The sequence below is a fragment of the Scyliorhinus canicula genome, chromosome 16 (assembly GCF_902713615.1).
Source record: "Scyliorhinus canicula chromosome 16, sScyCan1.1, whole genome shotgun sequence".
NCBI lineage: Eukaryota > Metazoa > Chordata > Chondrichthyes > Carcharhiniformes > Scyliorhinidae > Scyliorhinus > Scyliorhinus canicula.
This window is the reverse complement of record NC_052161.1, coordinates 89,816,736-89,841,661: the sequence shown is the minus strand read 5'-3', so window position 1 is coordinate 89,841,661 and position 24,926 is coordinate 89,816,736. Positions and strand designations below refer to the sequence as shown.

The 24,926-nt window shown below is 47.6% G+C and overlaps 1 protein-coding gene across 1 annotated transcript in view; it reads left to right on the top strand.

The window, feature by feature from the left end:
• The window catches only part of LOC119950780 (tumor necrosis factor receptor superfamily member 3-like), a 45,304-nt gene extending 23,053 nt beyond the window's left edge, over positions 1–22,251 (top strand). Inside the window, exons 5-10 of the mRNA XM_038773551.1 lie at positions 12,419–12,509; positions 14,775–14,911; positions 15,499–15,606; positions 20,308–20,333; positions 20,797–21,151; positions 21,365–22,251. Coding sequence (XP_038629479.1) covers positions 12,419–12,509; positions 14,775–14,911; positions 15,499–15,606; positions 20,308–20,333; positions 20,797–21,151; positions 21,365–21,801 — 1,154 coding nt within the window. The 3' untranslated portion in view covers positions 21,802–22,251. The remainder of the gene's footprint in view (positions 1–12,418; positions 12,510–14,774; positions 14,912–15,498; positions 15,607–20,307; positions 20,334–20,796; positions 21,152–21,364) is intronic.
• The last annotated feature ends 2,675 nt before the right edge of the window (positions 22,252–24,926 follow it).

The following is a 24,926-nucleotide window of genomic DNA, read 5'->3' as shown; positions in this document are numbered from 1 at the left end:
TCGATTACATTCCAGTCTGTAACTTACTCCCGTTATTCTATCTGTTATTCTATACATAGCTATATGTTATTCTATATATAAACTACCTCAAACACCTCGATTAGATTCCAGTCTGTAACTCACTCCCGGGTATCTGTTATTCTATATATAAACCACCCCGAACCCCTCGATTAGTGTCCAGTCTGTAACTCACTCCCGGGTATCTGTTATTCTATATATAAACCACCCCGAACCCCTCGATTAGATTCCAGTCTGTAACTCATTCCCGGGTATCTGTTATTCTATATATAAACCACCCCGGACCCCTCGATTAGATTCCAGTCTGGAACTCATTCCCAGGTATCTGTTATTCTATATATAAACCACCCCGAACCCCTCGATTAGATTCCAGTCTGTAACTCACTCCCGGGTATCTGTTATTCTATATATAAACCGCCCCAAACCCCTCGATTAGATTCCAGTCTGTAACACATTCCCGGGTATCTGTTATTCTATATATAAACCACCCCAAACCCCTCGATTAGATTCCAGTCTGTAACTCATTCCCGGGTATCTGTTATTCTATATATAAACCACCCCGGACCCCTCGATTAGATTCCAGTCTGTAACTCATTCCCGGGTATCTGTTATTCTATATATAAACCACCCCGAACCCCTCGATTAGATTCCAGTCTGTAACTCACTCCCGGGTATCTGTTATTCTATATATAAACCACCCCGAACCCCTCGATTATATTCCAGTCTGTAACTCTCTCCCGGGTATCTGTTATTCTACATAAAAACCACCCCGAACCCCTCGATTCGATTCCAGTCTGTAAATCACTCCCGGGTATCTGTTATTCTACATAAAAACCACCCTGAATCCCTCGATTGGATTGCAGTCTGTAACTGACTCCCGGGTATCTGTTATTCTATATATTAACCACCCCGAACCCGTCGATTAGATTCCAGTCTGTAACTCACTCCCGGGTATCTGTTATTCTATATATAAACCACCCAGAACCCTTAGATTAGATTCCAGTCGGTAAATCACTCCCGGGTAGCTGTTATTTTATGTATAAACAACCCAGAACCCTTCGATTAGATTCCAGTCTGTAACTTACTCCCGTTATTCTATCTGTTATTCTATACATAGCTATATGTTATTCTATATATAAACTACCTCAAACACCTCGATTAGATTCCAGTCTTTAACTCACTCCCGGGTATCTGTTATTCTATATATATACCACCTCGAACCCCTCGATTAGATTCCAGTCTGTAACTCACTCCCGGGTATCTGTTATTCTATATATAAACCACTCCGAACCCCTCGATTCGATTCCAGTCTGTAAATCACTCCCGGGTATCTGTTATTCTATATATAAACCACTCCGAACCCCTCGATTCGATTCCAGTCTGTAAATCACTCCCGGGTATCTGTTATTCTATATATAAACCACTCTGAACCCCTCGATTGGATCCCAGTCTGTAACTGACGCCCGGGTATCTGTTATTCTATACATAAACCACCCCAAACACCTCGATTACATTCCAGTCTGTAACTCACTCCCGGGTATCTGTTATTCTATATATAAACCACCCCAAACCCCTCGATTAGATTTCAGTCTGTAACTCACTCCCGGGTATCTGTTATTCTATATATAAACCACCCCGAACCTCTCGCTTGGATTCCAGTCTGAAACTCACTCCGGGGTATCTGTTATTCTATATATAAGCCAACCCGAACCCCTCGATTAGATTCCAGCTGGTAAATCACTCCCGGGTATCTGTTATATAAACCACCCGAACCCCTCGATTAGATTCCAGTCTTTAACTCACTCCCGGGTATCTGTTATTCTATTAATATACCACCCCGAACCCCTCGATTAGATTCCAGTCTGTAACTCAGTCCCGGGTATCTGTTATTCTATATATAAACCACTCCGAACGCCTCGATTCGATTCCAGTCTGTAAATCACTCCCGGGTATCTGTTATTCTATATATTAACCACCCCGAACCCGTCGATTAGATTCCAGTCTGTAACTCACTCCCGGGTATCTGTTATTCTATATATAAACCACCCAGAACCCTTAGATTAGATTCCAGTCTGTAACTCACTCCCGGGTATCTGTTATTCTATATATAAACCACCCCGAGCCCCTCGATTAGATTCCAGTCTGCAAATCACACCCGGGTATCTGTTATTTCATATATTTTAAACTTTCCAAAGCACTCGATTAGATTCCAGTCTGTAAATCACTCCCGGGTATCTGTTATTCTATATATAAACCACCCCAAACCCCTCGATTAGATTCCAGTCTGTAACTCACTCCCGGGTATCTGTTATTCTATATATAAGCCACCCCGAACCCCTCGATTAGATTCCAGCCTGTAAATCACTCCCGGGTATCTCATATTGTATATATAAACCACCCAGAACCTCTCGATTAGATTCCAGTCTTTAACTCACTCCCTGGTATCTGTTATTCTATATGTAAACCACCCCGAACCCCTCGATTAGATTCTAGTCTGTAACTCACACCCGGGTATCTGTTATTCTATATATAAACCACCCCGAACACCTCGATTAGATTCCAGCCTGTAAATCACTCCCGGGTATCTGTTATTCTATATATTAGCCACCCCGAACCCCTCGATTAGATTCCAGCCTGTAAATCACTCCCGGGTATCTGTTATCGTATATATAAACCACCCTGAACCCCTCGATTAGATTCCAGTCTTTAACTCACTCCCGGGTATCTGTTATTCTATATATCAACCACCCCGAACCCCTCGATTAGATTCCAGTCTGTAACTCACTCCCGGGTATCTGTTATTCTATATATAAACCACCCCGAACCCCTCGATTGGATTCCAGCCTGAAACTCACTCCGGGGTATCTGTTATTCTATATATAAGCCAACCCGAACCCCTCGATTAGATTCCAGCTGGTAAATCACTCCCGGGTATCTGTTATATAAACCACCCGAACCCCTCGATTAGATTCCAGTCTTTAACTCACTCCCGGGTATCTGTTATTCTATATATATACCACCCCGAACCCCTCGATTGGATTCCAGTCTGTAACTCACTCCCGGGTATCTGTTATTCTATATATAAACCACTCCGAACCCCTCGATTCGATTCCAGTCTGTAAATCACTCCCGGGTATCTGTTATTCTGTATATAAACCACTCCGAACCCCTCGATTCGATTCCAGTCTGTAAATCACTCCCGGGTATCTGTTATTCTATATATAAACCACTCTGAACCCCTCGATTGGATCCCAGTCTGTAACTGACGCCCGGGTATCTGTTATTCTATACATAAACCACCACAAACACCTCGATTACATTCCAGTCTGTAACTCACTCCCGGGTATCTGTTATTCTATATATAAACCACCCCAAACCCCTCGATTAGATTTCAGTCTGTAACTCACTCCCGGGTATCTGTTATTCTATATATAAACCACCCCGAACCTCTCGCTTGGATTCCAGTCTGAAACTCACTCCGGGGTATCTGTTATTCTATATATAAGCCAACCCGAACCCCTCGATTAGATTCCAGCTGGTAAATCACTCCCGGGTATCTGTTATATAAACCACCCGAACCCCTCGATTCGATTCCAGTCTGTAAATCACTCCCGGGTATCTGTTATTCTATAATATAACCACCCCGAACCCCTCGATTAGATTCCAGTCTGTAACTCACTCCCGGGTATCTGTTATTCTATATATAAACCACTCCGAACCCCTCGATTAGATTCCAGTCTGTAACTCACTCCCGGGTATCTGTTATTCTATATATAAACCACTCCGAACCCCTCGATTAGATTCCAGTCTGTAACTCACTCCCGGGTATCTGTTATTCTATATATAAACCACCCTGAACCCCTCGATTAGATTCCAGTCTGTAACTCACTCCCGGGTATCTGTTATTCTATATATAAACCACCCCGAACCCCTCGATTAGATTCCAGTCTGTAACTCACTCCCGGGTATCTGTTATTCTATATATAAACCACCCCGAACCCCTCGATTAGATTCCAGTCTGTAACTCACTCCGGGTATCTGTTATTCTATATATAAACCACCCGAACCCTCGATTAGATTCCAGACTGTAAATCACTCCCGGGTATCTGTTATTGTATATATAAACCACCCCGAACCCCCCGATTATATTCCAGTCTGTAATTCACTCCCGGGTATCTGTTATTCTATATATAAACCACCCAGAACCCTTAGATTTGATACCAGTCTGTAACTTACTCACGTTATTCTATCTGTTATTCTATACATAGCTATATGTTATTCTCTATATAAAATACCTCAAACCCCTCGATTCGATTCCAGTCTGTAACTCACTCCCGGGTATCTGTTATTCTATATATAAACCACCCCGAACCCCTCGATTAGTGTCCAGTCTGTAACTCACTCCCGGGTATCTGTTATTCTAAATATAAACCACCCTGAACCCCTCGATTAGATTCCAGTCTGTAACTCACTCCCGGGTATCTGTTATTCTGTATATAAACCATCCTGAACCCCTTGATTAAATTCCAGTCTGTAACTCACTCCCGGGTATCTGCTATTCTATATATAAACCACCCCGGACCCCTCGATTAGTTTCCAGTCTGTAACTCATTCCCGGGTATCTGTAATTCTATATATAAACCACCCCAAACCCCTCGATTATATTCCAGTCTGTAACTCTCTCCCGGGTATCTGTTATTCTATATATAAACCACCCCGAACCATTCGATTCGATTCCAGTCTGTAACTCTCTCCCGGGTATCTGTTATTCTATATATAAACCACCCCGAACCCCTCGATTAGATTCCAGTCTGTAACTCACTCCCGGGTATCTGTTATTCTATATATAAACCACCCCGAACCCCTCGATTATATTCCAGTCTGTAACTCTCTCCCGGGTATCTGTTATTCTATATATAAACCACCCCGAACCATTCGATTCGATTCCAGTCTGTAAATCACTCCCGGGTATCTGTTATTCTATATAAAAACCACCCTGAACCCCTCGATTGGATTGCAGTCTGTAACTGACTCCCGGGTATCTGTTATTCTATATATTAACCACCCCGAACCCGTCGATTAGATTCCAGTCTGTAACTCACTCCCGGGTATCTGTTATTCTATATATAAACCACCCAGAACCCTTAGATTAGATTCCAGTCGGTCAATCACTCCCGGGTAGCTGTTATTTTATGTATAAACCACCCAGAACCCTTCGATTACATTCCAGTCTGTAACTTACTCCCGTTATTCTATCTGTTATTCTATACATAGCTATATGTTATTCTATATATAAACTACCTCAAACACCTCGATTAGATTCCAGTCTGTAACTCACTCCCGGGTATCTGTTATTCTATATATAAACCACCCCGAACCCCTCGATTAGTGTCCAGTCTGTAACTCACTCCCGGGTATCTGTTATTCTATATATAAACCACCCCGAACCCCTCGATTAGATTCCAGTCTGTAACTCATTCCCGGGTATCTGTTATTCTATATATAAACCACCCCGGACCCCTCGATTAGATTCCAGTCTGGAACTCATTCCCAGGTATCTGTTATTCTATATATAAACCACCCCGAACCCCTCGATTAGATTCCAGTCTGTAACTCACTCCCGGGTATCTGTTATTCTATATATAAACCGCCCCAAACCCCTCGATTAGATTCCAGTCTGTAACACATTCCCGGGTATCTGTTATTCTATATATAAACCACCCCAAACCCCTCGATTAGATTCCAGTCTGTAACTCATTCCCGGGTATCTGTTATTCTATATATAAACCACCCCGGACCCCTCGATTAGATTCCAGTCTGTAACTCATTCCCGGGTATCTGTTATTCTATATATAAACCACCCCGAACCCCTCGATTAGATTCCAGTCTGTAACTCACTCCCGGGTATCTGTTATTCTATATATAAACCACCCCGAACCCCTCGATTATATTCCAGTCTGTAACTCTCTCCCGGGTATCTGTTATTCTATATATAAACCACCCCGAACCACTCGATTCGATTCCAGTCTGTAAATCACTCCCGGGTATCTGTTATTCTACATAAAACCACCCCGAACCCCTCGATTCGATTCCAGTCTGTAAATCACTCCCGGGTATCTGTTATTCTACATAAAAACCACCCTGAATCCCTCGATTGGATTGCAGTCTGTAACTGACTCCCGGGTATCTGTTATTCTATATATTAACCACCCCGAACCCGTCGATTAGATTCCAGTCTGTAACTCACTCCCGGGTATCTGTTATTCTATATATAAACCACCCAGAACCCTTAGATTAGATTCCAGTCGGTAAATCACTCCCGGGTAGCTGTTATTTTATGTATAAACAACCCAGAACCCTTCGATTAGATTCCAGTCTGTAACTTACTCCCGTTATTCTATCTGTTATTCTATACATAGCTATATGTTATTCTATATATAAACTACCTCAAACACCTCGATTAGATTCCAGTCTTTAACTCACTCCCGGGTATCTGTTATTCTATATATATACCACCTCGAACCCCTCGATTAGATTCCAGTCTGTAACTCACTCCCGGGTATCTGTTATTCTATATATAAACCACTCCGAACCCCTCGATTCGATTCCAGTCTGTAAATCACTCCCGGGTATCTGTTATTCTATATATAAACCACTCCGAACCCCTCGATTCGATTCCAGTCTGTAAATCACTCCCGGGTATCTGTTATTCTATATATAAACCACTCTGAACCCCTCGATTGGATCCCAGTCTGTAACTGACGCCCGGGTATCTGTTATTCTATACATAAACCACCCCAAACACCTCGATTACATTCCAGTCTGTAACTCACTCCCGGGTATCTGTTATTCTATATATAAACCACCCCAAACCCCTCGATTAGATTTCAGTCTGTAACTCACTCCCGGGTATCTGTTATTCTATATATAAACCACCCCGAACCTCTCGCTTGGATTCCAGTCTGAAACTCACTCCGGGGTATCTGTTATTCTATATATAAGCCAACCCGAACCCCTCGATTAGATTCCAGCTGGTAAATCACTCCCGGGTATCTGTTATATAAACCACCCGAACCCCTCGATTAGATTCCAGTCTTTAACTCACTCCCGGGTATCTGTTATTCTATTAATATACCACCCCGAACCCCTCGATTAGATTCCAGTCTGTAACTCAGTCCCGGGTATCTGTTATTCTATATATAAACCACTCCGAACGCCTCGATTCGATTCCAGTCTGTAAATCACTCCCGGGTATCTGTTATTCTATATATAAACCACTCCGAACCCCTCGATTCGATTCCAGTCTGTAAATCACTCCCGGGTATCTGTTATTCTATATATAAACCACTCTGAACCCCTCGATTGGATCCCAGTCTGTAACTCACTCCCGGGTATCTGTTATTCTATATATAAACCACCCCAAACCCCTCGATTAGATTCCAGTCTGTAACTCACTCCCGGGTATCTGTTATTCTATATATAAACCACCCCGAACCTCTCGCTTGGATTCCAGTCTGAAACTCACTACGGGGTATCTGTTATTCTATATATAAGTCAACCCGAAACCCTCGATTCAATTCCAGACTGTAAATCACTCCCGGGTATCTGTTATTGTATATATAAACCACCCTGAACCCCCCGATTATATTCCAGTCTGTAATTCACTCCCGGGTATCTGTTATTCTATATTTAAACCACCCAGAACCCTTAGATTTGATACCAGTCTGTAACTTACTCCCGTTATTCTATCTGTTATTCTATACATAGCTATATGTTATTCTCTATATAAAATACCTCAAACCCCTCGATTAGATTCCAGTCTGTAACTCACTCCCGGGTATCTGTTATTCTATATATAAACCACCCCGAACCCCTCGATTAGTGTCCAGTCTGTAACTCACTCCCGGGTATCTGTTATTCTATATATAAACCACCCTGAACCCCTCGATTAGATTCCAGTCTGTAACTCACTCCCGGGTATCTGTTATTCTGTATATAAACCATCCTGAACCCCTTGATTAAATTCCAGTCTGTAACTCACTCCCGGGTATCTGCTATTCTATATATAAACCACCCCGAACCACTCGATTCGATTCCAGTCTGTAAATCACTCCCGGGTATCTGTTATTCTACATAAAAACCACCCCGAACCCCTCGATTCGATTCCAGTCTGTAAATCACTCCCGGGTATCTGTTATTCTACATAAAAACCACCCTGAATCCCTCGATTGGATTGCAGTCTGTAACTGACTCCCGGGTATCTGTTATTCTATATATTAACCACCCCGAACCCGTCGATTAGATTCCAGTCTGTAACTCACTCCCGGGTATCTGTTATTCTATATATAAACCACCCAGAACCCTTAGATTAGATTCCAGTCGGTAAATCACTCCCGGGTAGCTGTTATTTTATGTATAAACAACCCAGAACCCTTCGATTAGATTCCAGTCTGTAACTTACTCCCGTTATTCTATCTGTTATTCTATACATAGCTATATGTTATTCTATATATAAACTACCTCAAACACCTCGATTAGATTCCAGTCTTTAACTCACTCCCGGGTATCTGTTATTCTATATATATACCACCTCGAACCCCTCGATTAGATTCCAGTCTGTAACTCACTCCCGGGTATCTGTTATTCTATATATAAACCACTCCGAACCCCTCGATTCGATTCCAGTCTGTAAATCACTCCCGGGTATCTGTTATTCTATATATAAACCACTCCGAACCCCTCGATTCGATTCCAGTCTGTAAATCACTCCCGGGTATCTGTTATTCTATATATAAACCACTCTGAACCCCTCGATTGGATCCCAGTCTGTAACTGACGCCCGGGTATCTGTTATTCTATACATAAACCACCCCAAACACCTCGATTACATTCCAGTCTGTAACTCACTCCCGGGTATCTGTTATTCTATATATAAACCACCCCAAACCCCTCGATTAGATTTCAGTCTGTAACTCACTCCCGGGTATCTGTTATTCTATATATAAACCACCCCGAACCTCTCGCTTGGATTCCAGTCTGAAACTCACTCCGGGGTATCTGTTATTCTATATATAAGCCAACCCGAACCCCTCGATTAGATTCCAGCTGGTAAATCACTCCCGGGTATCTGTTATATAAACCACCCGAACCCCTCGATTAGATTCCAGTCTTTAACTCACTCCCGGGTATCTGTTATTCTATTAATATACCACCCCGAACCCCTCGATTAGATTCCAGTCTGTAACTCAGTCCCGGGTATCTGTTATTCTATATATAAACCACTCCGAACCCCTCGATTCGATTCCAGTCTGTAAATCACTCCCGGGTATCTGTTATTCTATATATAAACCACTCCGAACCCCTCGATTCGATTCCAGTCTGTAAATCACTCCCGGGTATCTGTTATTCTATATATAAACCACTCTGAACCCCTCGATTGGATCCCAGTCTGTAACTCACTCCCGGGTATCTGTTATTCTATATATAAACCACCCCAAACCCCTCGATTAGATTCCAGTCTGTAACTCACTCCCGGGTATCTGTTATTCTATATATAAACCACCCCGAACCTCTCGCTTTGATTCCAGTCTGAAACTCACTACGGGGTATCTGTTATTCTATATATAAGTCAACCCGAAACCCTCGATTCAATTCCAGACTGTAAATCACTCCCGGGTATCTGTTATTGTATATATAAACCACCCTGAACCCCCCGATTATATTCCAGTCTGTAATTCACTCCCGGGTATCTGTTATTCTATATATAAACCACCCAGAACCCTTAGATTTGATACCAGTCTGTAACTTACTCCCGTTATTCTATCTGTTATTCTATACATAGCTATATGTTATTCTCTATATAAAATACCTCAAACCCCTCGATTAGATTCCAGTCTGTAACTCACTCCCGGGTATCTGTTATTCTATATATAAACCACCCCGAACCCCTCGATTAGTGTCCAGTCTGTAACTCACTCCCGGGTATCTGTTATTCTATATATAAACCACCCTGAACCCCTCGATTAGATTCCAGTCTGTAACTCACTCCCGGGTATCTGTTATTCTGTATATAAACCATCCTGAACCCCTTGATTAAATTCCAGTCTGTAACTCACTCCCGGGTATCTGCTATTCTATATATAAACCACCCCGGACCCCTCGATTAGTTTCCAGTCTGTAACTCATTCCCGGGTATCTGCTATTCTATATATAAACTACCCCGAACCCCTCGATTAGATTCCAGTCTGTAACTCACTCCCGGGTATCTGTTGTTCTACATATAAACCACCCCGAACCCCTCGATTAGATTCCAGTCTGTAACTCACTCCCGGGTATCTGTTGTTCTACATATAAACCACCCCGAACCCCTCGATTAGATTCCAGTCTGTAACTCACTCCCGGGTATCTGTTGTTCTACATATAAACCACCCCGAACCCCTCGATTAGATTCCAGTCTGTAACTCACTCCCGGGTATCTGTTATTCTATATATAAACCACCCCGAACCCCTCGATTATATTCCAGTCTGTAACTCTCTCCCGGGTATCTGTTATTCTATATATAAACCACCCCGAACCATTCGATTCGATTCCAGTCTGTAAATCACTCCCGGGTATCTGTTATTCTACATAAAAACCACCCCGAACCCCTCGATTCGATTCCAGTCTGTAAATCACTCCCGGGTATCTGTTATTCTACATAAAAACCACCCTGAACCCCTCGATTGGATTGCAGTCTGTAACTGACTCCCGGGTATCTGTTATTCTATATATTAACCACCCCGAACCCGTCGATTAGATTCCAGTCTGTAACTCACTCCCGGGTATCTGTTATTCTATATATAAACCACCCAGAACCCTTAGATTAGATTCCAGTCGGTCAATCACTCCCGGGTAGCTGTTATTTTATGTATAAACCACCCAGAACCCTTCGATTACATTCCAGTCTGTAACTTACTCCCGTTATTCTATCTGTTATTCTATACATAGCTATATGTTATTCTATATATAAACTACCTCAAACACCTCGATTAGATTCCAGTCTGTAACTCACTCCCGGGTATCTGTTATTCTATATATAAACCACCCCGAACCCCTCGATTGGTGTCCAGTCTGTAACTCACTCCCGGGTATCTGTTATTCTATATATAAACCACCCCGAACCCCTCGATTAGATTCCAGTCTGTAACTCATTCCCGGGTATCTGTTATTCTATATATAAACCACCCCGGACCCCTCGATTAGATTCCAGTCTGGAACTCATTCCCAGGTATCTGTTATTCTATATATAAACCACCCCGAACCCCTCGATTAGATTCCAGTCTGTAACTCACTCCCGGGTATCTGTTATTCTATATATAAACCGCCCCAAACCCCTCGATTAGATTCCAGTCTGTAACTCATTCCCGGGTATCTGTTATTCTATATATAAACCACCCCAAAGCCCTCGATTAGATTCCAGTCTGTAACTCATTCCCGGGTATCTGTTATTCTATATATAAACCACCCCGGACCCCTCGATTAGATTCCAGTCTGTAACTCATTCCCGTGTATCTGTTATTCTATATATAAACCACCCCGAACCCCTCGATTAGATTCCAGTCTGTAACTCACTCCCGGGTATCTGTTATTCTATATATAAACCACCCCGAACCCCTCGATTATATTCCAGTCTGTAACTCTCTCCCGGGTATCTGTTATTCTATATATAAACCACCCCGAACCACTCGATTCGATTCCAGTCTGTAAATCACTCCCGGGTATCTGTTATTCTACATAAAAACCACCCCGAACCCCTCGATTCGATTCCAGTCTGTAAATCACTCCCGGGTATCTGTTATTCTGCATAAAAACCACCCTGAATCCCTCGATTGGATTGCAGTCTGTAACTGACTCCCGGGTATCTGTTATTCTATATATTAACCACCCCGAACCCGTCGATTAGATTCCAGTCTGTAACTCACTCCCGGGTATCTGTTATTCTATATATAAACCACCCAGAACCCTTAGATTAGATTCCAGTCGGTAAATCACTCCCGGGTAGCTGTTATTTTATGTATAAACAACCCAGAACCCTTAGATTAGATTCCAGTCTGTAACTTACTCCCGTTATTCTATCTGTTATTCTATACATAGCTATATGTTATTCTATATATAAACTACCTCAAACACCTCGATTAGATTCCAGTCTGTAACTCATTCCCGGGTATCTGTTATTCTATATATAAACCACCCCGAACCCCTCGATTAGATTCCAGTCTGTAACTCACTCCCGGGTATCTGTTATTCTATATATAAACCACCCCAAACCCCTCGATTATATTCCAGTCTGTAACTCACCTCCGGGTTTCTAGTACATGTATTATATACACTGTGATCAAATGTTTTGATCTGCCCTTACAGGTTCGCATAGGGTTGACACAATTTGCAGCAAATGCCCTCCTGGAACATTCCAGAATGTAACATCATTCAGCAAATGCAGAAAACACACAAAGTAAGTGTTTTTTTCTGCAGGAGCTGGTTAATGGACTAGTGGTACGGCATTCGATAGGCGATTAGGCGATGGCCATCGATAGGAGAGGTAGAGGGATCGTCTTCAATGGAGAGTTAGGGGATTTGAGGGATGGTCTTCGATTGTTAGTTAGGGGACTAGTGGGATGGCCATTGATGGTGAGTTAAGGGTCTAGTGGGAAGGCCATTGACAGGAGAGTTAGGGGGATTAAAGGGATAATCGTCAATGGGAGTGTTAGGGAATTAGTGGAATGGTCTTCAATGGTGAGTTAGGTGGATTAGAGGGATGGTCATCGAAAGGAGAGTTGGGTTATTAGAGAGATGGTCACCAACGGGAGGGTTAAGGGATTAGAGGGGTGGTCTTCACTGTAAATCAGAGGTTTAGAATGTAGAACATAGATTGGAGGGATAATCTTCGAAAGGAGAGTTGGGGAAATAGAGGGATGTTCTTCGACGCGAAGGTTAAGGGATTTGAGGATGGTCTTTGATATAAGAGTTGGGGGATTAGAGTTATGGTCGTCATTGGGATGGTTAGGTGGATTACAGGGATGGTCTTCGATGAAAGAGTACTGATCCTATGATAGTGCAGCACCCCCTCAATACTGAGGGCGCGATTCTCCGCACTCACGACGGGGCGGAGAATAGCGGGCGGCGTAAATTTGTACCGCCACGCTGGTCCGACGCCCTCCCGCTATTCTCCCCCCCCCCCGCCTCCCGACACGAATCACTGCCCGCCGTTTTTTTACGGCGAGCAGCGATTCACCCCTGGCCGATGGGCCGATTTCCAAGGCCTTTACGGCTGGCTGTTTTTATGAACGTAAAACACACCTGGTCTGACCGTTTGTAAAAACGGCCGTAAAGTCCCGATCTTGGGAACCATGGCACCGATTGGCACGGCAGTACCACGGCCGTGCCAAGGGTGCCATGGGCCCGCGATCGGTGGGCACCGATCGCGGGCAGCTGGTACTTACCCCGCGCACTCTTTCTCCCTCCGCCGCCCCGCTGTATCCATTCGCGGGGCGGCTGAGGGGCATACCGGCCCGCGCATGCGCGGGTTTCACGCATATGCGTGATGACGTCATCCGCGCATACGTGGGTTGGAGTCGTCCAATCCGCGCATGCGCGGCTGACGTCATCTGACGCGTCAGCCGTCGCTAACTCTGGCTGGCGGGCTTAACGAAATTCGTTAAGCCCGCGATGCCGGAGTTCACGGCCGCGCGATGCTAGCCCCGACCGGGGAGCTGAATCGGTTCCCGGTCGGGGGGGGCGGAGGCTGGCGTCAAACCCGCCCGTTTTTGACGCCAGCTTCCCGAGTCTGCGTGACTCGGGAGAATCGCGCCCTGAGTCTCTGATATGAGGCACTCCCTCAGTACTGATCCTCAGACAGTGCGACACTCCCTCAGTACTGATCCCCAGAGAGTGCGGCACTCCCTCAGCACTGATCCTCTGACAGTGCGGCGCTCCCTCAGTACAGACCCTCCGTCACCAGCCCTCCCACACTGTACCAGCCTCCCCGAACAGGCGCCGGAATGTGGCGACTAGGGGCTTTTCACAGTAACTTCATTGAAGCCTACTCGTGACAATAAGTGATTTACGTTTTCGTTTTTCATTTTAGTGCGACACTGCCTCAGTACTGATCGTCCGACAGCACGGCACTCCCTGAGTACTGATGCTCCGACAGTGCAGCACTCCCTAAGTCCTACCCTACAACAGTGTGGCATGCCCTCAGTACTGACCCTCCGACAGTACAGCACTCCCTCAGTACTGATCGTACGACAGTGCAACACTCCCTCAGAACTGCCTCTCTGATAGTGAGGGACTCCCTCAGGATTGACCCTCTGGATGCTGTCAACTGCTGTTTATGGGAGAGAGTTCCACCCTGTGTGGCACTCCCTCAATACCGACCCTCTGGCAGTGCAGTACTCCCTCAGTACTGATCCTATGACAGTGTGGCACTCCCTCAGTACTGATTCTCTGATAGTGAGGCACTCCCTCAGTCCTGACCCTCTGACAGTGCAGCACTCCCTCAGTCCTGACCCTCCGACAGTGTGGCACTCCATCAGTACTGAATATCTTAGACTACACTTTAATTTATTGATATAAATGCTAAACTCTCTCACTGCAACTTAATTGCCTCTTTAGTATCTGTCTATTCACTTTCCTCCTTCGTTTCATCCTCTCGCTCTCTCTCTTTCTCTCTCTCTCTTAATCACTCTCATTCCATCTCTTGCTCTCTCACTCTCTGCAGCTGTGACGAGCTTGGTTTGATTGAGTTCCAACCTGGATCTCGTGAATCAGACAGTGTTTGTGAGGGGTCCATGTGGATGCTGGGTACCACACAAGTCAACGATCTTCTCACCACATCCATCAACCAACAGACCAACAGTAAGTATCTGATTGACTGAAAACCCATCTTGTCCAACATGCACATCAGATGGGGACAATGTGGAGGGACCTTTACTCTGTATCTATCCCCGTGCTGTACCTGTCCTGGGAGTGTTTGATGGGGACAGTGTAGAGGGAGCGTTACGCTGTATCTAACCCCATGATGTACCCGTCCTGGGAGTGTTTGATGGGGACAGTGTAGAGGGAGCTTTACTCTGTATCTATCTCCGTGCTGTACCTGTCCTGGGAGTGTTTGATGGGGACAGTGTAGAGGGAGCTTTACTCTGTATCTAACCCTGTGCTGTACCTGTCCTGGGAGTGTTTGATGGGGACAGTGTCGAGGGAACTTTACCCTGCATCTAACCCCATGCTGTACCTACCCTGGGAGTGTTTGAGGGGGTCAATGTAAAAGGAGATTTACTCTACCTATCTCCATGTTGTACCTGTCCTGGGAATGTTTGATGGGGACAGTGTAGAGGGCGCTTTACTTTGTATCTAACCCCGTGATGTTCCTCTCCTGGGAGTGTTTGATGGGGCAGTATGGAGGGAGAGTTACTCTATATCTAACACTCTATATTATGTTTCAGGTTTGCATTTTTCCTATGTGCTGATCATTGTTTTATTGCTCACCACCCTCTCCTGTGGATTCTTGGCTGGGTTCCTCGCCTTCATCCGGAGTGGCAGGCGTTGTAGAGGTCAGTCCTGCCTCGCGAACTAAACCCCTGGAGTACTGAGGTCAACTCCAGCCCTCACGCACCCTCTCCCCTCACCCTCCCCTCGAGGCAGCCGACACCGTGCGTTTGATTCCATGGGTCCGAGACGAGGTTGCAACTTGCCTCTGGAGAAAGGGTAGAGGTCACAGGCGCTGCTCGGCCTCTGAGGGTCTAGAGGACTGGAATATAAAGACACAGGGGTTGAAAAAAAAAATGAAAATCGCTTATTGTCATGAGTAGGCTTCAATGAAGTTACTGTGAAAAGCCCCTAGTCTCCACATTCCAGCGCCTGTCCGGGAAGGCTGGTTCCGGGAATCGAACCGTGCTGCTGGCCTGCTTGGTCTGCTGTAAAAGCCAGCGATTTAGCCAAGTGAGCTAAACCAGCCCCTGGTTATGCTGCAGTGAAACAAAACCCTGGTTAAACCTCACTTGGAGTCACTGGGAGCAGTTCTGGGCACCACACCTTAGGAAGGATATGTTGACCTTCGAGGGAGAGCAACGTTGATTTACAAAAATGATGCCCGGATGACGGGTTGAGTTACGGGAAGAGCTTACTCAAATTAGACCAGTTTTCGCCACAATTTAGAAGGTTAAGGGATGATCTGATCAAAGTATTCAATACATTAACAGATAAAGATAAACTATTTCTACTGGTTGGAGATTCTAAAACTAGGGGGCATAGTCTAAAAATTAGGGCCAGACCGTTTTGGAGAGATGTTAGGAAGACCATCTCCACTCAAAGGGTGGAAGAGGTTTGGAACTCTCTCCCACAAACAGCAGTTGATCAGTTGTTAATTTTAAATCTGAGATAGATTTTTGTTAAGCAAAGATATTAAGGGATACGGGCCAAAGGCAGTTATATAGAATTGGGCCAAAGATCAGCCATGATTGGCGGGGCAGGCTCGAGGGCTGTTCCTATGTCGCTTCTACCCCCTCACTCACCCCACCCCAGTTTAGGAGAGGCTGGGAGGTTTGGGACCCTCGCCATGAGCTGCCACCCCTCATTGGCCCTTTGCCCTACAGCTTCACAAATGTCTGGAGGTCTTCGCCTCTCAGCGAGAGGGGATCCAGGTATTTTGTCAGGGGCTGGAAAAGTGTGAGTTGCGGGAGGGCGATGGTCGGAGAGGTTGGTCTTTGCCATAGTTTCATACGATGATGTGGAGATGCCGGCGTTGGACTGGGGTGAGCACAGTAAGAAGTCTGACAACACCAGGTTAAAGTCCAACAGGTTTGTTTCAAATCACTAGCTTTCGTAGCACTGCTCCTTCCTCAGGTGAATGAAGAGGTATGTTCCAGAAACATATATATAGACAAAGTCAAAGATGCAAGACAACCCTTTAAATGCTAGCATTTGCAGGTAATTAAGTCTTTACAGATCCAGAGATAGGGGTACCCCAAAAGAGGTGTGAATTGTCTCAAGCCAGGACAGTTGGTAGGATTTCACAAGCCCAGGCCCGATGGTGGGGGGTGAATGTAATGCGACATGAATCCAAGGTCCCGGTTGAGGCCGTACTCCTGTGTGCGGAACTTGGCTATAAGTTTCTGCTCGGCGATTTTGCGTTGTTGCGCGTCCTGAAGGCCGCCTTGGAGAATGCTTACCCGGAGATCAGAGGCTGAATGCCCTTGACTGCTGAAGTATTCCCCGACTGGAAGGGAACATTCCTGCCTGGTGATTGTCGTGCAATGTCTGTTCATCCGTTATCGCAGCGTCTTCATGGTCTCGCCAATGTACCATGCTTCGGGACATCCTTTCCTGCAGAGTATGAGGTAGACAACGTTGGCCGAGGCGCACGAGTATGTACTGCATACCTGGTGGGTGGTGTTCTCACGTGCAATGGTGGTATCCATGTCGATGATCTGGCATATCTTGCAGAGATTGCCATGGCAGGGTTGTGTGGTGTCATGGTCGCTGTTCTGAAGGCTGGGTAGTTTGCTGCAAACAATGGTTTGTTTGAGGTTGCGCGGTTGTTTGAGGGCAAGTAGTAGGGGTGTGGGGATGACCTTGGCAAGATATTCGTCTTCATCGATGGCGTGTTGAAGGCTGCGAAGAAGATGTCGCAGTTACTGGACGACGAAGGGTACTCTGTTGGTTGTGTCCCGTGTTTGTCTTCTGAGGAGGTTGGTGCAGTTTTTTGCTGTGGCGCGTTGGAACTGTCGGTCGATGAGTCGAGCGACATATGCTGTTCGTACGAAGGCATCTTTCAGCGTCGATAGATGTCTGTTACGCTCCTCCTCGTCTGAGCATATCCTGTGTAGAGGGAGGGCTTGTCCATAGAGAATGGATTCTTTAATGTGTTTGGGTGAATGCTGGAGAAGTAGAGCATCGTGAGGTTATCTGTGGGCTTGCGGTAAAGCAAAGTGCTGAGGTGACCGTCCTTGATGGAGATGAGTGTGTCCAAGAATGCAACCGATTCTGGAGAGTAGTCCATGGTGAGTCTGATGGTGGGATGGAACTTATTGATGTCATTGTGTAGTCATTTCAGTGATTCTTCACCGTGGGTCCAAAGGAAAAAAATGTCATCGATGTATCTGGTGTATAACGTCGGTTGAAGGTCCTGTGCGGTGAGGAGGTCTTGTTCAAACTTGTGAATAAAGATGTTGGAATAATGAGGTGCAAATTTGTTCTCCATTGCTGATGCGTGCGTCTGGATGAAGAACTTGTTGTCGGAGGTGAAGACGTTGTGATCCAGAATGAAGCGGATGAGTTGCAGAATTGGGTCTCGAGATTGGCAGTTGTCGGTGTTGAGTACTGAGGCTGTTGCAGCAATGCCGTTGTCATGGGAGATGACAGTGTAGAGTGCCGAGACATCCATTGTGACGAGGAATGTTCCTGGTTCAACTGGTCTATGGGTGCAGAGTTTCTGTAGGAAGTCCGTCGTGTCGCGACAGAAGCTGGGTGTACCTTGTAAGATGGGTTTCAGGATGCCCTCAATGTAGCCAGAGAGGTTCTTACACAGGGTCCCATTGCCTGATACGATAGGGCATCCTGGTGTGTTGGCCTTGTGTATTTTTGGCAGGCAGTAGAGATCTCCAAAGCGGGGAGTACGTGGGATGAGAGCATGCTCAGAAATGCTCAGAGAGGTGCTCTGAAGGTCTGGATCCAAGGTCTTGAACAGTCTGTTGAGTTGGTGGATGTGTTCCTTGATCGGATCTGTGGGTAACTGTCTGTAGTGTTCCTGGTTGTTGAGTTGTCGGTACACCTCTTTGCAGTAGTCTGTTCTATTCAATATGGCGGTGGCCCCTCCTTTGCTGGTTTGATGACGATGTTACGATTGGTCTTGAGAGCGCGGATGGCATTGCGTTATGCTTGGGTGAAGTTCGGGGCTGTCTTGTGAATGTGACTGATGAATCTGGCTTTGACGCAACTCCTGATGGCTTGAGCATACATGTCGAGTCTAGGGAGGGGTCCTTCCGGAGAGGTCCAAATCGACTCTTTCCTCTTCGGTTGCCACACTGCAGATCTCTCGGTCTGCTGGTCCGGTTCATTGGTTGACTCATTGGGTTCGCTCTCAGCCTCTTGTGGCCTGTGGAAGAACTCCCGGAGCCTCATTCGCCTGATGAATTCCTCCGTGTCTGCCGCTAGACTGTTGGGGTCCATTCTGGTGGTGGTGCAGAAATTGAACCCTCTGCTGAGGACTTCGATTTGGTCTGGTTGAAGGATGTAGTCCGACAAGTTGACAATAGATTTCCCTGTATTGTTTTCTACTGTGGTACCGGGGGAGGCTTGGTTGCTGCTGGAGGTGATGCCGAGTTTCTCAAGCTTCCTGTTCTTGGTGTGCATATAGGTGGTGTAGTATCGTTGTCTCATCTGTTTGGTGGTGTTCCACAGCTGGTCTGCTGCGTCTTTCCATGCATTTTTGACTTTGTCTATATATATGTTTCTGGAACATACCTCTTCCTTCACCTGAGAAAGGAGCAGTGCTCTGAAAGCTAGTGATTTGAAACAAACCTGTTGTACTTTGACCTGGTGTTGTAAGACTTCTTACTATAGTTTCCTACAGTGCAGGAGAGGCCCGTCGAGTCCGCACCGACAAAACTACACAAAATCTACATTCATCCCACTTCCCAGGACCTGGTCCACAGCCTTGAATGTTGCATGGCCTTGAGTGTTGCATGGGCTTGAGTGTTGCATGGGCTTGAGTGTTGCATGGCCTTGAATGTTGCATGGGCTTGAATGTTGCATGGGCTTGAATGTTGCATGGGCTTGAATGTTGCATGGCCTTGAGTGTTGCATGGCCTTGAGTGTTACATGGGCTTGAATGTTGCATGGGCTTGAGTGTTGCATGGGCTTGAATGTTGCATGGGCTTGAATGTTGCATGGCCTTGAGTGTTGCATGGCCTTGAATGTTGCATGGCCTTGAATGTTGCATGGCCTTGAGTGTTGCATGGGCTTGAATGTTCTGACATGTGAACTGCTCAACTACATACTTTGTGTTGGTTATTAGGCTTCCTGCCTCAACTACCTTCCCAAGCAGTGGACTCCAGACTCCTTCCATCCTCTCTGTGCAAAATATTTCCCTCAAATCCCCTCCAAACTTCCTGTCTCTCACCTTAAAATGATAGCCCTCGTTGTTGACCGTTTGTTATTGATCCCTCCCGAGGCTCGGTTTTCCCTCGTTGATCATATACTCTGTCACTAACCTCCCCTCTCTCTCTCTCTACCTCCCTCTCTCCCCATTACAGGATCAAAGGAGCATGCAGAGAGCCAGGTATGTAGAGGACGACATGGGAGTGTGGAGAGGGAGAGGAGAGGGGGGGGGGGGGGGGGGGGGGAGGGGGGGGGGGGGAGTGTTGGTGCAGGCAATGAGGAGGGGAGGCGGGAATTGGGGAGGAGGACGGAGGGGAACTAAGTGAAGCAGGAGGCATGGAGGAGGGATTCTGGAATGAGGGAGGGCCGTGGATCACAAAGCAAGGAAGGAGGGAGGAGAGAGTGAGGGAGGAGAGAGTGAGGGAAATAGAGGGAGGAGAGAGGGAGGGTGGGATAGAGAGGAGGGAATGCGGGAGGGAAGGAGGGCATAGTGACGGGGGAAGGAGGACAGAATAGATGAGGGAGGAAGGGAGGGAAGACGGATGGAGGGAGGGTTGAGGGAAAGGGGAGCTTCGAGGGAAGATGGAGGAAGATCAATGCGTGGAACCTCAGACCCTTAGCAGCCTCCTCCATTCTCGTTCCAGAACTCGGGAGAGGACAGGACCAGTCTGGAGTCGAAAGTACCACTTTTGGCATCAGGACAGCGAGTGGCAGACTGCAGACACCCCCATATCCAGGCCCAGCCACAGCCCCATTTAGACAGTGAACGTTTGGGGCAGATGACCGCTGGCGTCCAGCAGGAGAGAGAGGTTTTAACTCAGCATCCAGCACATTCCCCATCCTCACCCTCAGACAGATGGGGAGAGCAGAACGAGCTCAGACCAAGTCTCTCCCCTCAGCCGGCAGACCCTGAGCCTGGGCCCAGGCCACAGCAGCACAGCACCTTTGGGGAGCAACCAGGTGGAGTCTGCGGAGCTCACGGACTTGTGGGTCTACAAGGTAGGACACTGTAGAAGCACATCTCTTCCTTTCTCCTCTGGCTCTCTATTTCTATGCCTCTCTCTGTCTCTCTCTCTGTCTGTCTCTCTCTCTCTCTCTCTCGGTGTCCATCTCTGTGTCTGTCTCTCTCTCTCTCTCTCTTTAACTCTGTCCCTCAGTCTCTCTGTCTCTCTACTTCCTAACTCATATTCTATTTTTCATTCCCTGCCACAGGCTGCCAAGTCCAGTCCTTCGAGTCAAATCTCACTGTCAATGGGCCCCTCTACATATACAATGGACAGATGTTCCCGGGGCCCACCGAGGCTGGACACCAGCAGCAGGAGGAACAGCACGACCCTCACAGAGGCCACCAGGAGGCTGGGAGTGCGCCAGGCCATGCTTCAGAGCCCAAGGAGGCAGCTCCATATAATATTCGGACTCCTGTGGCTGAGGAGAACTCGGGGCATGTAGACACCCAGCCTGTGCAGGAGGATGGTTGCAGGCCCGGTGTTGGACAGGAGGCTTCGAACCTGGTGAAGGCTGAGCAGGAGGAAGGGAAGGAGAGTCACGGACCAGCCCAGGAAGAACCGTCCTGGAGGAGGTCAAGGAGACTGGACGGCGGGCGGGGGGGAGGGGGGGGAGCCTGGACTTTGAGAGAACCAGAGACTTGAAGTAGCAGAGTGAGGTTTTGAGGCCTGGCGGAGCCTTACTGTGGGCAAGAGGTCCGGTTCATCAGGGTGAGGTGTATGAGGTGTAAGGCCTAGATGAACCTAACTATGGGGGGGGGGGGGGGGGGGGGGGGTGATGATGTGACACCTTGGTTGCCAGGTATGAGGACTGATTCACCAGCCGACTGGGCCCAAGGCCTACGTGGACCAAAATGTGGGTGGGTGGGTTGCGGTTGATTAGGCCCAATTCACTGGGGGAGCCGGGCCTGAGAGTTAGATGGACCTAACTGTGCACAGGGAGGTGGTGAGGGGGGCGGGGATGGTGATGTGGCCTTGTTGCCAGATAAGAGGCCTGATTCACAAGGGCACCAGGCCTGAGGCCTAGATGGTCCTCACCATAGGCTGGAGGTCTGGACATGGCTGAGGAGAGGTTGGGAGCAGGGGGGGGGGGGGGGGGGGGGTGACATGACTGACTTGAGCCTCCCCAAGCACCGAGAAAATGGGATTTAAGTGACATTTTCTCCTTCCCCTCCATTTCCGCATGTCAACACCGTGGCAATTCAGATGTAAATTTCAGGATTTTAACTCCAGTTTAACACTATAGTCCTGCGCTGATGTAAATAATTGTGCTAATTTATAAAAATTAATGTTGAATTACTGATCACCCTGACTTGCCTCTTCACTCCATCCTCAGCGCCCCAACCTCCAGCGAGTCTGCAATAAAGCCTTTGGTCAGCTTCCCAAGATATTACAACTTTCCCTTTTCTAAACAATGTTGATTTTTATAAAGACAGTTTCCTTTTTTCTTCGAATTATTTCGCATAATGTGGGGATCGCTGACCGGCGCAGCATTTATTACCCATCCCTAATTGCCCTCTGAGAATGTGGTGGTGGTGAGCCACCATCTTGAACCCGCAACAGTCCGTGTGGTGTAGGTACACCCATGGTGCTGTTCGGGAGTGAGTTCTAGGATTCTGACCCAGCGACAGCGAAGGAATGGCCGATGTATTTCCAAGTCGGGAAGGTGAGTGACTCGGAGGGCAAATTACAGGTGTGGGTATTCCCCATGTGTCGGCTGCCCCTTGCCCTTTTTATCACAGGGCTAAATCGCTGGCTTTGAAAGCCGACCAAGCAGGCCAGCAGCACGGTTCGATTCCCGTAACAGCCTCCCCGAACAGGCGCCGGATTGTGGCGACTAGGGGCTTTTCACAGTAACTTCATTTGAAGCCTACTCGTGACAATAAGCAATTTTCATTTCATTTCATTTCTCAATTGCAGAGGTTGTGGGTTTGGAAGGTGCTATCGAAGGAGCCTTGGTGAGTCACTGCAGTGCGTTTTGTAGACAGTACACAGCTGCGTCAATGGTGGAAGGAGTGAATGTTTGTAGTTACTGTGTCGAGCGAGCGAAGCTGCTCTATCCTGGATGGTGTTGAACTTCTTGAGTGAAGCTGGAGCTGCCTTTGTGCCGCAAATGTAACTTGCCACTTGTCAGCCCAAGCCTGGATATTGTCCAGGTCTTGCTGCATTTGGACATGAGCTTCTTCAGTATCTGAAGAGCCGTGAACATTCCCACTTCTAACGTTATGTTGGAAGGTCAATTATGAAGCAACTGAAGATGGTTGGGTCTCGGACACTACCCTGAGGAACTCCTGAAGTGATGTCCTGTGACTGAGATGATTAACCTCCAATCACCACAACTATCGTCCTTGGTGCTGGCTATGACTCCAACCAGCAGAGAGTTTTCCCCTGATTCCTGTTGACTCCTGCGAGAGGGTTAATCCCTCATCCCTACTCCAAAATGGTGTGTGTAACTGGGAGGAGGTGGGTGAGGGGGTTAATCCCCCTCCGATAGGGGAAGGGGCAGCCTGGTGTGTGTAACTGGGAGGAGGTGGGTGAGGGGGTTCATCCCCCTCCGATTGGGGAATGGGCTGCTTGGTGTGTGTAACTGGGAGGAGGGGTGAGAGGGTTAATCCCCCTCCGATAGGGGAAGGGGCTGCCTGGTGTGTGTAACTGGGAGGAGGTGGGTGTGAGGGTTAATCCCCCCTCCCTCCGATAGGGGAAGGGGCTGCCTGGTGTGTGTAATTGGGATGGGGTGGGTGAGGGGGTTAATCCCCCTCCGATAGGGGAAGGGTCTGCCTGGTGTGTGTAACTGGGAGGAGGTGGGTGAGGGGGTTAATCCCCCTCCGATTGGGGAAGGGGCTGCTTGGTGTGTGTAACTGGGAGGAGGTGGGTGAGGGGGTTAATCCCCCTCCGATAGGGGAAGGGGCTGCCTGGTATGTGTAACTGGGAGGAGGTGGGTGAGAGGGTTAATCCCCCTCCGATAGGGGAAGGGGCTGCCTGATGTGTGTAACTGGGAGGAGGTGGGTGAGAGGGTTAATCCCCCTCCGATAGGGGAAGGGGCTGCCTGATGTGTGTAACTGGGAGGAAGTGGGTGAGGGGGTTAATCCCCCTCCCTCCAATAGGGGAAGGGGCTGCCTGGTGTGTGTCACTGGGAGGAGGTGAGTGAGAGGGTTAATCCCCCCTCCGATAGGGGAAGGGGCTGCCTGGTGTGTGTAACTGGGAGGAGGTGGGTGAGGGGGTTAATCCCCCTCCGATAGGGGAAGGGGCTGCCTGGTGTGTGTAACTGGGAGGAGGTGGGTGAGGGGGTTAATCCCCCTCCGAGAGGGGAAGGGGCTGCCTGGTATGTGTAACTGGGAGGAGGTGGGTGAGAGGGTTAATCCCCCTCCGATAGGGGAAGGGGCTGCCTGATGTGTGTAACTGGGAGGAGGTGGGTGAGAGGGTTAATCCCCCTCCGATAGGGGAAGGGGCTGCCTGATGTGTGTAACTGGGAGGAAGTGGGTGAGGGGGTTAATCCCCCTCCCTCCGATAGGGGAAGGGGCTGCCTGGTGTGTGTCACTGGGAGGAGGTGAGTGAGAGGGTTAATCCCCCCTCCGATAGGGGAAGGGGCTGCCTGGTGTGTGTAACTGGGAGGAGGTGGGTGAGGGGGTTAATCCCCCTCCGATAGGGGAAGGGGCTGCCTGGTGTGTGTAACTGGGAGGAGGTGGGTGAGGGGGTTAATCCCCCTCCGATAGGGGAAGGGGCTGTCTGGTGTTTGGAACTGGGAGGAGGTGGGTGAGAGGGTTAATCCC